General features: G+C 46.9%; 1 protein-coding gene across 3 annotated transcripts in view; it reads right to left on the reverse strand.

The window, feature by feature from the left end:
- MEGF8 (multiple EGF like domains 8) overlaps nucleotides 1–15936 on the reverse strand; it is a 298122-nt gene that overhangs the window by 115552 nt on the left and 166634 nt on the right. For all 3 annotated transcript variants that reach the window (XM_078651316.1, XM_078651317.1, XM_078651315.1), the window contains exon 26: nucleotides 6207–6421. In XM_078651316.1, the coding sequence (XP_078507442.1) occupies nucleotides 6207–6421 (215 nt within the window). The remainder of the gene's footprint in view (nucleotides 1–6206; nucleotides 6422–15936) is intronic.

A 15936-nucleotide genomic window follows, 5' to 3' on the forward strand; every position in this document is an offset into this window, starting at 1 on the left:
AGTGGCTGGATGAAAACAACAAAGAACCTTACAGTTCTGGGACATAATTACCTACTGAGGAATGCCAAACAGGCACTACTAATCTCAACTGAACCGAGATCGTATTCGTAGACATCTGGGCCAATACTAACTGAAAGACAGACGTTTGTTCCCTCGAGTTACAAGATTCGGGTTTTCAAGATCTCAAATAAAGCCTTGAAAAAGCCCTGTGGGCGAAACGCGCGTCAGCTGCTGTGGTGCTATGTACTATTGGTCTGAAAATTAAAAGCATACATCTAACTGAAGACTGTTTTTGGACCTTTGCATTTTCTTTTGTAAAAATACCGATTTTGGACGATGGGGTGTAGAGCCACTGCGATATTGTTTGAAGAGCAATACAAATATCGGATTATAGAAATAATGATGTTGTGTGCTCAGGTGTTATGTATATAATTGTATGACCTGGGTTCATTTGAATCCGTGGACAAATTGACACCTTGGTGGGTAGGTGTTGAACACCTTTTAGAGCACCTTGGCCCGAGTTGTGGATAATAACAATTGGTACTCCTTTTTTAAACAAGGACAGCTATCAGATGTGCTGATCGTGATAGGCAAACCCATAACCCTGTGTTGTATATCTTAAAGTAAAATGTTACTTACCTGTAGGAGTAATTTTGCAGCTTGAACAATTTTCTAGATTCACAGCTGTGCATTAGTTCACCCTCTAGTGGTTGGGTCTGGAATTTTCACTCCGAGTCTTTTTAGGTCTCGCCTAGACAGCGCTGTCTCTTTGAGACTTTCTGTATCCTCTTCGACGCTCGTGACGGAACCGTTCCATCACGAGCCACGGGTGGGCTGTGCTGGTGACGGAACGGTTCCGTCACGGCCCTGCCGCCGCACCTGCGCGGCGTGAATTCCGCGCCTGCGCTAACATTCTGAAGAACGGGCGGGGCCGTGACGGAACCGTTCCGTCACAAGCACAGCTTACCCGCGAGCCGTGACGGAGCGGTTCCGTCACAAGCACGGAACCGCCGGGCGGCCGCCCCACCCCCTTAGCGCTGCGGCGGAATTGCCGTCGCAGCGAAGGGGTTATTCAGGATATGGGCATGAAGCCCCACCCACTCTCTGCTGATCTTTTTAATTGACTACGGTCCCTATCCTTTGTAAATGGTGGCTTTTCATTGGTCAATAGGCTTAGTAGTCCCTTCTTAGTCCCACCTTTTCTCTTCTTGTAACCTCCCATGAGGACACCCGCTGTTTCATGTGTTGTTACTCAGTATGTTTTAATTACAGCCTCCATGCACTATTTTCTTAAAAGGCTTTCTTCAGACTGCTTTTGCTGGCTGGACACGCTCTCCTGCAATTGTTTATTTTTGTTTTATTTAACTAGCGCGGAAGGCTTCAGCACTAATAATGGTGGCCACACTTTACTTTTGTTCCTGGCGATTACCGAATGTGACTGCATTCCTTTTTAGGTCTCGCCTTTTCCATTCCGAAGGAATGGGAAATGGAGAGAATTCAAGTGCTCAAAATCCTCGTGAAACCAAGGGCTTTTTGGTGCGGTTTTCTTTGAGTTCACGTGAATCACGTGACCAAACAAGCACGCGCATCAGCCTCCCTCCCTCCCTCCTAATTGCATTTTGTTCACGGCCGCCACCACATCAAAGGGCTTCTCCCAGCGTGTGCTCTGCGGCTTCTCCTCCCCTAATTATTCATGGCTGGCCGGCCGTACTTTCAGTTTCCCGGCCGCTCTTTATTGAAAGCTTTTTGCCTTTCTCGCAATCTATCCTCGATCACTCCGCTGCTCTCTAGCTATGCTTGTTATTTATTCCTTTTCGTGTCCGTCTGTTCTCCATGTTACTCTCGGCTTCGGATGCCTCTCTGCTGCCCTCTTCTGTGGCTGTCTATCCTCGATCACTCCGCTGCTCTCTAGCTATGCTTGTTATTTATTCCTTTTCGTGTCCGTCTGTTCTCCATGTTACTCTCCGCTTCGACTGCCTCTCTGCTGCCCTCTTCTGTGGCTCACCCCTTATCTATTCTCCTCTGTGCCTCTTTCTCATGTGTGCTTCTCGTTCTGCCCCATCTCTCCCCCACTGTATCTGTCACTCCTGTCTGTCTATCCTCGGCCCCTGTGTCTCCTCTTCACTGCTGTCCCCCCTATCGTTTCTCCTCTCTCCGTGCAGCCGCTCCTCTGTGCCTGTCTCTCTTCTGTGCCTGTCTGTCTCTCCTCAGTTCTGCTCCTCACACTGTTACCCTGCATGCTTCGAGTGCAGCACTCAGCACGCCGCTCGCTTCCTCATTCCTCCGACAGAGTTTACCAGAAAGGTGCTGAGGAGAGGGTGTCTCAAGAACTTGTACGACATCAGCGTTCCCTCTATTTCTCACACTTCCATCGTCTTGCCTTTCCACCTTTCCCTCCCTTTTCACCTCTCCTTTTTTTCTTCTTCCTTTTTCCACCTCCATCTGTTTCTTTATTTTTCTGTTTATTTCATTCTTTTTTGTTTCCTACTCCTATTTCTTTGGCTTGTGTTTCTTTCTCTTCGTCCCCTATTTCTTTCTTCCTTCTTCTCTATTTCTTCCTATCACATCTATCTACCTTCTTCCGTTCCCTCCCTTCCCTTCCCTTCTTTTGTGTAGCACACTTTTACAATGTAGTTTCCTTGTTTTGTGCCAGGGCTCTCTTTGTGTAGGGGTCACCCTCAATAAGCAGCATTCCACCCATTTGATTAAAGTGAGGTGCACTATGAGTGAAGTTTTAAAGAGGAGAGGGAGGTGGCTACTTAGAACTCGCTAGATTGTGTACAAACCCAACAGAGCAAAGAGCCTGAAAGATTCAAACCTGGATGTGGTGCCACGCAGCTTGGGAGTGGATAGTTAACAAGATTAACAAGCATTGGCATAGCCAATAGGTCAAGCATTTGGGACCTTATAAGTGTTTAGCCATGCAACAGTTGGTGTTGTTGCACCAAGGATATTCTGCTGCATAACTAAATACTTATAGGGTCCAAAATTACATTACAATTGCAAATAACAATGCCTTTTATTTTTGTTTTCATTTTAAAAACATAAAGGGCTTTGTCATTTACAAAACCAATAGCTCCAACTTTCCTACTGCGAGACCTATTGGCAACGCCAGTGCTTGTTTATTTATTTACTACTTTTTAGGTCTCGCGACCTATCGATGCGCATCGAGCGGAGCGAGAATTTAAGCGGCGAAAACATCATGAAACCACCAGCTTTTTGCTGGCGTTTTCATGGCGTTTTCTTGCAGTTCATGTGAACCACGTGAGCAACATGCACGCGCATTCACGGCCAGGGCTTCTCCTCCCCTAATTATTCGCCGTACTTTCAGTTTCCCGCTTCTCCTCCCCTAATCATTCATTCCGGCCGCTCACAGCACATCAAAGGGCTTCGCCCAGCGTGCGCTCTGCATTCTCTCCCCAGCCAGCTTCCCCAGGCCGTGTTCCCTCATCCCTCGCACCCCCTCCTCCTTCAGGCCCCCACCATTTGCTTCCATTTGTTTTGGCTTGTTTTGGAAGTATGTTGTTGTTATTCCAACTCGTGTACTCTACCGTTTCTATGATATTCTTAGACTTTATCCATTTGTATCTCTTCGTTGAGTGACTTTACAACTTGTACATTTGCAATTTTCTGTTTGTATCTCTTCCGTGTGACTTTACAACTTGTACATTTGCAATTTTTTCTGTTTGTATCTTTTATGTAACTCATGTAATCCTAACTCCTTATGTATTGCAACTCGTTCTTTTGTAAAGCGCTGACACCTTCGGGTAATGTTCGCGCTATATAAAATCCCATTTAAATAAATACAAATAAATGACTTGTGTTTCTTGCTCTACACGAATTCTTTTTAAATGAGCCCCTAAGTACTAGCAAACGGCCAGGTCCCATTTAAGGTTGGATTTTATGCACACCTCGGCGTCTGCAAGCTACAACTGTTCAATTAATCGAAAGTCCATAACGTTTAATTGCTTAGACAGGGTCTGGAGACAGAGGCTGTTCACGAGCGCACTCCACGTGAACCGGAAGCACCAATCTTCCTTTTGTTGGATAAGTCTGCCACACACTATTATTTAATTAGGTTTTGTGAAGGCGTCTGTGGTGTGAGAGATTGACACTGGTGAGGCGTCTGTTTCATGTGGGCAGCGCCCGCTGTGATTTACACGTGTAAACAGAGTGCGAAAGATTCAACGACGCCCGACTTCATTACCTGACTTCTGCAAAATAAGGGTGGAGACATTTATAGGGCCAGCATGGCAATGTTAAAGGACGGGACTTTGAAGCAACAGTACTGGCACGGCGAGCAGGGCATTCAAATAACTTTGATTGCATCCCCTCCCCGCCGGCTTATGGATGTTGCACTTCAACACTGATATGTATGGTGGTCCAATAAAAGAGGTCGCAACGAATTTATCCCTTTTCATTTGACAGAGCTTTCCAAAAAAGGTCCGATACACCAAGAAAGCAGCAAAAAAAACAAGCATTGGCATTGCCAATAGGTCTCGCTTGGGGACCTTATAAGTATTTAGTTTTGCAGCACAATATCCGATTATGCAACAAGGATATTGTGCTGCAAAACTAAATACTTATAAGGTCCCACAAGCGAGACCTATTGGCAATGCCAATGCTTGTTTACAATGGTAGCACTCGTGCTTTATCTTTAATCATCTTTAGCTAAAACGTGGGTGCCGCGATTGCCTCAAAGTAAAGAAAAAGAAAAAAACTGTGCATTACTTTAAGATGTTCACAGCCTAAGCGCAGGTGTCACTATTGTAACAAAAGTAAACAAATAGTGAAAAAAAGTGTACAAGTGCCATTTTTGTTTCTATTTGCTTACTCTTGTTACAATCGCAGCACCCACGCTTTAAACCTCTTAAGCTAATGAATGGGTGCAGCTCAAAAGTAAAGAAATAGAAAAAAAGTTGTTTTCAATTTTTTTTTTAACTTTTGTAGCAATTGTGGCGCCTGTGCTTAAGCTTACGATGTTTACAGCTCAAACAGGAGTGCCAACAAGGTCTTTCATTTGCAATCTTTACACACCGCTTGCATGTTTTTAAAAAACATCAATAAAAGGCATGATCATTTACAATGTCAATAGCTCAAACTCTTGCAAATGTGAGACCTATTGCATTGCAAATGCTTGTTTTTTGTTGGTGGGTGCCATGGAGTCGTTGACCATTTAGTGCTATATCACTCCTCGAATGACATCTGACGAACACCTCAGAAGATCCTCAGCGTGGATACCATATTCAGATTTTTTTCCCCCTTGGCGACTCTGATAGTTTTGGCTTCTGGTTATTTCTACAGGTTAACGAGCCTCTCCCAGTTGCAAATTTGGGGGTGGACAAGTTGCCGATGAATCCAGAAAATTCTTCGAGTTGCAAAACAACACTGAGGTAAGAACCATTTTGTTTTGCAGCATTAACCGCTCCTGTATTTACTGGCTGTGCGGGGATTTAGTAGGGGTATTCCCCTCCCCCAGGAAGACTGAGTGAACAAAGTTAGTATTCACTAACAGGTGTCTGAGTACCTTTTGTCTTACCTGTGCGGACATTCAAGCTAACAAAGAGGCACAGGGAAGGGCCCATTCAGCCTGAGATTTTGGCTGCTGGGAATAAACTGGTTCTCAGTAGCATCCTTTTCTGTGAATTTGCAGATACGGGTCTTGGGTTGGATCCTCGCTGGTGCCATTAGGATGCGGAGTCCAAAGAGGTTCCCTTCTGCCAATGTCCCCTTTATTGGATATAAGCAACCTCTGCCTAGAGTCCTGGGATTCCTGAGGACAGGCGTGTACTTCAAAGGGAGCAAATACTGCGTCATCTTCCAGAGTCAAGACTCCAGGGCCGTGGAAATCCTTGTTTAGGAGCTTGAGGGGTAGAGGCGATAAAGTTGGTCCGAAGACTGCACCAATTGTCGATAGGCCACCAACTCTTACCAGGATACCAACACAGTGCCATAATAAACTGCAGCATGGCGACATGATTATTTGTATGTGAAATCAATAGGGCAACTTCAAAACATATAAGGAAGGGCAAACTAACGGACTGTATCTGATAACCGCTCTATCACTATCGTTCCAGATGGAAATTACAGCGCTGGGAATAGAGACCAGACCAGCAACAGCCAGGACCACTAGTCACATTTACCCCGTCGCAGGTCCTCTGTCACAGACCTGCATTCACCAGTCATTCAGGACAAACCCTCCTTACCTGATTGCACGCTCCTCTTCCCTGCTGGATCGAGCAGTCCCCGGGGCAGATCTCAATAGCACAGCTGGGCCCAGCATAGCCCTTCTTGCACACGCAGCGGCCGTTCAGGCACTCCTGGTTGGGGTAGCAGCCAGGGAGGCATCGATGCACGGTATAAGTGGCATTAAAACCAGCCACATCAGTGGAGTTCGCTTCATAGTAGACCACGAGCAGCCCTGTAGAGGAACAGAGGGGTGTTAGGATGTGTGCAACGCTACTGTCACAGCGTTGTAAGCCGGTGTAGGACAGCACCAGCTGTGGGCCATACTAGACAAAAACAGAAAGCCCATCACACTCCAAGACACACACAAACAGGCCTTCAAATCAGAAGACACAAACATACACACTACCACACACCAAGAAACAATCACAAAGGAAACCGCAAAGAAAGAGCATGTTAGATAATGACACAAACACACAGGCTGTCTCAAACACAAACATACAGGTCATTTCTAGAAGAGACAGGTACAAATGAAAGAACAGAGTACACAAATGATGCACACATATACAGCACACACACTGTCAGGTGCAAGCCACACAACACATCCCACCATCAACGATGACTTAAGAAACTGCATAGTTCTGTCGGTCACTGAACTGCTTTGGAGATATTCCTCTTTCCAGTCCATTTCCATACAGAGAAATGAAAGGGAAGCAGCTGCAGCTCGGAGCAGAGGGTCACCGAGTCCAGAACACATTTCGCACCTTAGATTTCTGACCATCAAACACCGCGCCTGCGGCTGCGGCTGCAGCTCGTCACCAGTGCGGCACAGCAGGTCCCCGTCCTGCTCGCAGGGAACACGTTCACCAATGATGGGGGTTCATGAGACTATCACAGCCACCCGCACGAGGAGTGCATAATGCACAGTAGCAGGCATGTCATCAGGGTGCCTGTTAACCTCTCCCTGTGCTGCAATGTATTGTGCCTGGGCTCTCTGCACAGGAGGAGCTGCCTGCTACTGAAGCTGCTGTTTCTCTCCTATAGTCCCCTATTTGTGTGGCAAAATCTCCTCAACCAACGACATTTGGAGAACTAAAGCCTGCCTCAAAAGCATTTAAAACCGATGCCAAACTACTAAAACTAACAGAGAATGAATTACTCCGGTTTGCCTTCAATGACAATCATTCTGTGGGTCAGTCAGGGCTTCACTCAGAACTGGCAGAACAGGCCAAATCCCCCAGATTCACCCTCGACTCCAACCTTTGAAGGAAAACAAGGACGAGAAAACCACAACAGCTGGGATCTAACTCTCGCCTGAAAAAAGTGACATCCGTTCTCCCCGGAGAACTCTTCAGAAACGCAGTTCAAGCCGTAGTTCTCGCCCACCTAAATGGAGGCAACGCCCTGCTCATCGGCATTCCCGAGACCACCCTGGCTTCCCTGAAGAGCATTTTTTATTTTGAATTTAAAAACATTTCTACAGCGCACGCTTACCCAACGGTTTCATGGCGCTAGTGAAAGATCAGTGGATCCCTCAAGCAGCAGCATAACTCATCAACCACATCCCCAGGTGCGCTGCGACGAGCTGCCACCAGGTCTGCAACACAAGATCAGCGTCAAAAACAACTGCATCACCTACACCAGGACCCAGGACCGCCTGGCTGACAAGCAAATATTATCTGGAGGTCAACACCAGGCGAGCAGATCCACATCCCCAGGTCAGAGCCCAACCACAGCAGGAAGGAGAAAACATGAAATAGGCCTCCGTAGCCTTTGTCCCCAGGATCTGGAACAACAGCCCCCTCCCCCCCAGAGAACAGAACAGCACCAACACTCCTACAAGTCCAGAAGAATTTGAAATCATACTTCGTCAATGAACACTACCCCAGACAAGCTGACTTCTCTCCACTTCCACTGGCTCTCCCTCATCCCTCAGTCCCTACCTCCGAAGCAGCCCCGCTGGGGCTTGCCCCGTGCAGCGCTCAGTTGTGAACCAGCAAGGTACGTGCTTTAGAAAAACCAAAACATTCATGGTATGTATTACTCTAGGCACTGAGAAGCTGCTAAACAACTGCTAGTGCATGTGCTGCGTTCGTAAACAGGATAAGAATTGTTAACTCAGACTGGCACGTCTGGCCATCTGAAGAGGCCACGGTACCACGGTGCACGAGGTGCTGTCTACACCCACGTGCCGGATGCAATGAGCTTTCATACAAGGCCTCATGTATACTGGCCTTGCAGGCTAACATTGCTGGAGGAGCTCAGGCAGAAAGATCAGGGGCAGTGACTTTAGACATAAGGTGGCTGGTGGGGACATCCCTGAAGACTGTGAGAAAAGTGAAAGGGTGGATGGAAAACCCCAGGCCCAGCACACACCTTCCAAGGCTCTTTGCTCATACTCCAACAGTGACACTGTGGAGCTGCCTCTGATATTGTCTGCCCGAGCCCAGTGGCTTCCCTTCCTCTGGGAGGTCAGAGGCGCAAAACCAGTTTATCTGGGATTCACACAAGAATGCAGGGGAGAGAACTCATCTAATCGACAAGAGGGTATCCTTCAAGGTCCTCACCCACGCACATAAGGCACTCCACAAGACTGGCCCTGCCTACCTCAACAGATGGCTCTCCTTCTACATCCCCAACCGCCAGCTACGCTCCGCTCTGCCAACCTCTCACTCGCCACCGTCCCGCTCATCCGAAGAACAACCACCGGCAGGAGATCCTTCTCCCACCTCACCGCCAAGACATGTAACACCCTCCCACTGAGCCTACGACAGACCCAAGACCTGCTGACCTACTGGAGGATACTAAAGACCTGGCTGTTCGATCAGTAGCACCCCCTTCCCCCAGCGCCTTGAGACCCTCACGGGTATGTAGTGCGCTTTACAAATGATTGATTGACCTGTAAACTGAAGAAACAATGGACACTGAACTACCAAACAGAGAGAGCAAGTCTACTGCCAGTCAGAAGAGGGCAGAGGTCTCTTCCTCATTCCTTTGTATCTAAACTGTGAGAGCAGCTACTGTCCGAGTCTGCCCGGGAGAGGGAGGCTAGGACTTGGCCTGTTGCCACTTGTAACCAAGACTGGAAGTGAACTCCCAGGGCTAAAGGTGAACAAGTGCTCTTGAGTCAAAGGACTAGCTGCTACTCCAGTGCATAGAAGCTGAAATGATGCTGGAAGAAATGAACAGCCAATTGACACTATTCCTGTGGACAAAGCCCCAGGATTAGACGGATTCCCTTTCCAGTTCTACAAGCCAACAAAGGAACACGTGTCCCATGTCTACTTAAGGTTTTTGCAGGTGCCTCGCATGAAACAAAACTCCTCCCAGAATTTAATACAGCAAAAGCTTTCTTATTCTAAAGCCAGATAAGGATTTGTTACAATGCGGAAGTTGCAGACCAACCTCCCTGACTAACGCAGACATTAAAATCTTCACTGCTTCAAACAAGCCCTATGGACGCTAATCCACACAGACCAAGCAGGCTCTGTCCCTCCAGCGCAGCTCAGCTGCAATCGCTGCCTCGTGTGATGCAAGTCAGAGTGACAGGGAAGAGATGATAGCGTCTCGTGAGATGCGGAGAAAGCTTTCGATAGGGTAGAGTGGGGTGACTTGTTTTGAGTAGTGACGTGAGCGAATATCGGAGGCAGCTTCCGCCCCAAAGTCAGATGGTTGTACTTCAACGCAACAAATGTAGACTCAGGGAACGGCTCTATATCCCCCTCATTGGAAACTGGAAGAACGGAAATTCAGTCCTGTCCCTTATCGCCCCAGAGCCATCATTGCACTCCGCTTGTGGTGGGGATTCGGCACAGCCAAGAAATCACAGGTTACAAACGGCGGGGGAGGGGGCACAACGCACATCTCACGCAGAGGATATCCGAGTGGTCCATGACAGCCCTTGTAACACTCAGAATTGTCCATAATTTCTGGTTTTGGTGTCAATTTGGAAAAAGTATCACGCGTTCTCAATGACCATTGTGGTTAGCTTGACTGGGTGTGAGGGGACCTTCTGACCGATTGGGGTACTAGATGGCACATCCATGTGGCCTCTGCATTATCCTTGGATGGACAGGAGGTTGTGGTGGGAATACCCGGTTATCCCAAAACTAGGGGTGTTGAGCAAATTGGGTTTTCATTCACCCTTTTCCTATTTTTTTCGTATTCTTTTCTTATGCCTTATTTTTTTTTGTGTCATAATTTTGTATTGGTGTTCAAAGATGGGCAATTTCATAGGTTACAAGAGGGTCACCAGATTGGCTGGTCAGGTGGGAAGGGTCCTGGGTCTTGTCTTAAAGTCTAAGGTGATATGAATGAAGACGGGTGAACAAAGGTGGTCGTAGGGACACATCAGCAGTGTTGGCCACAGAATCAGCTGGCATCCTCCTCTATAGTAACCTCATGATTCAGTCCAGGTATGTCAAACAAATGTGAAAAAGTTGTATAATTTTTATATGTTTTTTCCTACTACATAAAACAATGGCTAACAGAAAGGACCAGCTAGAGTTGGTTGTGAAACTGGGCTGTGCTTGAGTCCTGGATGCAGTGAATGTCTGAGGCCGTGTCCTAGTGTCATCTGAGCCCTGCACACTCTTTGTAAATCTGGCAGCTTTAGGACTTGCCAGGACAGAAATGAAAGTTAGGTCACTTACTTTGTTCCATCCTGTAGCTTGTAGTGCTGTAGACCACATGCCCTGCACACTCCTGCCATCTAGTGTTCAGCGCGCGTGCTGCAAGGCGCTTTTCTTCAAAGCAGAAGTGTCTGTTTTGACACAACTCGTTTCCCTCCCAGAAACCCTAAATGCACCAGGACAGACCCCACACCTCAGATTATGGGTGGACCACATAGAAGCCTCTCGTATGCACAAAGTGTAGTAGGCCCAACAACCGGCCCCAAGGGAGGAACATGGCGGCAGCAGGCTGGCTGCCGTGGTACTCTGCTCTGAGCCCTATCGGTGCGTCATGCCTGTGAGTGCTACGAGAAACTAGAATCAGGCATAAGAGTTCTGCTGAAAATCTCGATGCTCCGTCTGATCGTGAGATTATTTTAAAGCTTTTGAAGCTTTCTTTTTCTTGATCCTGGATGGCGAACGCCGCGGTACTGCGGTCTTTCCTCCGTGTCTATGTGCTTCCAGAGTGGCGTGCTTCAGTTTGGTCCGGAGGCTCCTGGTGTTCCTGAAACTGCTGGAACTTAAGGGGCAACTGGCTTCTGTTTTAAACCAGCGCATCCTCCAGAAATGGGAAGCGAGTAAATTAGCCCATTTCGAATTTGGAGAAGGGGCAGGCAAACTGTTGGCCTGGAAGTCTAGAACCGATCAGGCACGCAATAACATTGATTTTATTACAAGTAGTGCAGGGACCGCATCTTTGGATGTAGAAATCAGATTGCCCTTTAAAGAATTCTTTCAGAATATATACCAGGAGGACAAGAACATCTCCCCTGATAGCATAGGTGAGTGGCTGAACGGTATTTCATTACCATCGCTATCCCTAGAACAAAGCGCCTCTCTAGATAACGCGATTACAGAAGAAGAGGTGGTGATGGCGATACAAGGTAGCAAGGGGAATAAGGCTGCGGGTCCTGACGGCTTGCCAGCCGAGATCTACAAGCACCTTGTGGGTGAAATAGCTCCCTTCCTTGCTGTACTATTCAATCAAATATTGCATGAAGGAGCACTTCCCCCAACTTCCTGGAACAACGCGTCTATTACACTCATTCTGAAACCAGGTAAGGTCGCTACCGATTGTGGTTCATACCGCCCCATATCAATCCTTAACGCGGATTACAAAATCTTTGCGTCGCTCCTGGCTAAGAGGTTGGGCCAGGTTGCTCCTGCAATTTTACATCCCAATCAGAAGGGCTTTGTGAAGGGTCGCCAGCTCTCCGAATTAACGTACGATTTTATATTAGCAATAGATATGGCGACCATGTCCTCAATGTCACTGGCTATCCTTACGCTGGATGCTACCAAGGCCTTCGACAGGGTCAATTGGTTGTACCTGTCGGGGGCCTTGGCTAAATTCGGGGTGGGTGAGGCTTTTCGCAGAGCGGTGGAACTCCTATACCATAGGCCATCCGCATCTGTCCTGGTTAATGGAGGTCTGTCCGAACCATTTGATATTACAAGGGGAACACGGCAGGGCAGCCCTCTATCCCCGCTGCTTTTTGATCTCTATATAGAGCCGTTTGCTAAAAAAATTCGAGGGACAGCACCATCAAGCCTTTTATATGTGATGGGATGAGCCTAACCTCCTACGCCGATGATACCCAACTAGTGTTGGCAATCAAAGGGGACGGAGATCAAGTGGCCGAACAATTCAAGAAAGGACTCCTAGATATAGGAGACTGGATGTCAACCAACTGTTTAAAGTTGAATTCTGAAAAAACAGAGGTACTCATTTTTGGAACCCTCCTGCCAGCATGGCCTTCAAGCTGGTGGCCCGAGACCTTTGGTATGCCTCCTATTCCTGCTACCAAAGTCAGGAACCTTGGCATCATCTTTGATGATGCCCTAAATTTTATGGACCATGCCAATAAAACGGTGTCTTCGGCACATCTAAAGCTTAAGATGATCAGGAAAATACACTCTTTTCTACCTGAATCAGCTATCAAGACACTGGTCACCTCTCTTGTTTTGTCCTCCCTGGACTACTGTAATGGTCTCTTTTTAAATGCTCAATCCAGAGTCATTACCAAACTGCAGACCATTCAAAACGCCGCAGCACGCTTGCTTGCAGGCAAAACCAAATTCGAATCCATTTCCAACAGCATTAAAGACTTTCACTGGCTCACTGTGCAGAAAAGAATCCAATTCAAATCTTTATGTATTGTGTTCAAGGCACTCAACAACCAAGGCCCCCAGTTTCTAAGAGACCAATTACAATTGCACAAACCTTCCAGAGCCCTAAGGTCAGCCACCCTCAACCAATTAGTTACCCCCCGTACTAAAACTGTTACCTGGGGCGATCGCCGCTTTCTGGTGGCCGCCCCCAAGCTATGGAATACTCTGCCTCTTAACATCAAGCGAAGTCCCACCCTCCTTCAATTCCGTAAGCTTTTGAAAACCTGGTTGTTTACCCAATAGTCATTCATGCTCAGAGTCATTTACAAATAATTGGCATACAGCGCCAAGACACCTACGGGTATAAGCAGCGCTTTAGAAATATTAAAAATAAATAAAAATAAATAAATATGTAGAAAGTGGGAAAAGAGGGAGTCCCTGTATGCAGACGACGTCATGATTAGGACGTCAGAGATTAGTACCGCGTTCCCTGCAGCTATTAACTTAGCTCTGGAATTGGGAAAATCTCAGGGTATGAGGTAAACGCCTCAAAAACTGAAATAATGGTGTGGAATAGCGATGAAACCGGATTTAATGAGCAACTAAGCACAAATCTGAGATCTCTTGGATTAAGAATTGTTAAAGATATTAATCTGATTGCTTCCACCAATTTTGCTATAGTTGCTAAATAGTGGGGGAAGTTAATGGGGTCCTGGGGATATCTTCCTCTGACTGTTCTGGGTCGTGCAAATCTGGTGAAAATGTCCATTCTACCCTTTATATTTGATACCATTCCACTTTATTTTGACACATCTATGATGGCGAAGCTACAGGGGGACATCTCTTCATTTATTTGGAACAATAAAAACGTAAGGATTGATTGGAAGAAAATAAGGAGTCGTAGGGAGAAAGGTGGTCTGGCAGGTCCGGACCTTCAGATATATGCGTGGGCATTTCAATTGTCACATGCACGATTGTTGCTAAAAATGCCAACAGATCAGGGTATAGGGACGATGTTCTCGGCCTTATTGAATGTTGAAGGAGTTGGGCAGTCAGGTTTTCTTTTTAAGTTTGGCAATCCCAAATTTTTTTAAAAGGTTAAATTGAAGATGCTGCAGGGCATAGCAAGAACTTGGTCTAATCTCCGGTCTTCTATAAAACTGGGGTACTATTCTAACAGATCTCCCTTATGGGATCACTACGCTGCTCCAGGTTGGGTGAGTGATATACTAGCAATTCCACTTAAAGATGCCGAAATATCAACATGGGGTGATTTGTTTGTGGAAGGGACTCTGATTCCATGGGAATATTTAGTGAGCAAAGTGGGCCCTAACCTCTCAAGACTTAAATCGAATATGCTACTTACCAGTATGCAGCTGTTCTTGGCATGTAGGGCTGCTGACATTCATATCTTGTGCATAGATCGCCACCTAGTGTTGGGTCCGGATGATTGCACTTTGTTGTCCTGGAAGAGTCTTCGAAGTATCACGAGATAGGTGGCTCCTCCCCTGGACTACAGTGCGCATGGGCATCGGCTCCATCCCCAGATTGTTTTTAGCCATTGTGGCAAAGATGGAGTGTAACACCGTGAGTGATGACCATGCTAAGAGTAAGTGCAAGTGCTGTAGCCGCTACAGGCGCCGGGGAGGAGGGCGGGCGATATGAATGTCTGGTAAGGGCAATGTTCAGATTCCACACTGGAGCAGGTGAAAGTCTAGGGGGAATGTTCTTTTAAGTCCTTCCATAAATGCTTTAATAGCAGGCCGTCGAAAAAGAGACAGTCGATGTTGTATGTTCTGTAGATATGCAGCAATTGCAGCAAAATGTAAGGATAGGGATGTGTACGCTAAATTGCTATGCTGTAGATGTAATAGATAGCAAGGAATATGCTACTTACCAGTATGCATCTGTTCTTTGCATGTAGGGCTTCTGACATTCATATCTGTGCATAGATCGCCGCCTAGTGTTGGGTCTGGATGATTGCACTTTGTTGTCCTGGAAGAGTCTTCGAAGTATCCTGAGATAGGTGGCTCCTCCCCTGGACTACAATGCGCATGGGCATCGACTCCATGCTCAGATTGTTTTTCGCCATTGTGGCAGAGATGGAGATAGTAAAGTAAGAGATGGCCATGCTAGTGATAATGCTGCAGCTGCGACAGGCGCCGGGGAGGAGGGCGGGCGATATGAATGTCAGCAGCCCTACATGCCAAGAACAGATGCATACTGGTAAGTAGCATATTCCGTTCGAGGCATGTGGGCTGCTGAATTCATATCTATTGCATAGAATATATAGCAGTCCCTCCATTAGCGGCGGCCGCCTGTGCCAGCTGCAGCAGTTTAAAAAGTGTTTTTAGAACAGCCTGCCCTACAGCTGCCTGCTGTTTGGAGTGCACATCTACACAGTAGTGTTTTGTAAATGTGTGTGGTGTAGACCATGTGGCTGCTCTACAAATGTCTTCTAAAGGGATATTTCCAAGGAAAGCCATGGAGGCCCCCAACTTGCGGGTGGAGTGCGCCCTTGGGGGGATTGTTAAAGTGCGCTTTGCTTTTTGATAGCAAATTTGAATACACTTAACGATCCACCTGGCTCTACCTGCTTTGGAAATGGGGTTGCCTTTGTGTTGCGCGGAAAAGGCAACAAAGAGTTGTTTCGTCTTCCTAAAATCTTTGGTTCTATCAATGTAATACATCAAAGCTCTTTTGACGTCAAGAGTGTGGAGCATTCTTTCTGCCACGGACTCAGGATCTTGGAAGAACACAGGCAGTTCAATAGTCTGATTGATATGGAACTGTGAAACCACCTTTGGAAGAAATTTAGGGTTAGTACGCAGCACCACCCGGTTGGAGTGAATTTGTATGAATGGCTCCTGGATAGTTAGTGCCTGGAGTTCACCAACACGTCGCAGTGACGTAATCGCTATTAGGAAAGCCACTTTCCATGTTAAGAACTGAATCTCGCATGAATGTA

Source organism: Lissotriton helveticus, chromosome 7, assembly GCF_964261635.1.
Source record: "Lissotriton helveticus chromosome 7, aLisHel1.1, whole genome shotgun sequence".
Taxonomy (NCBI): Eukaryota; Metazoa; Chordata; class Amphibia; order Caudata; family Salamandridae; genus Lissotriton; species Lissotriton helveticus.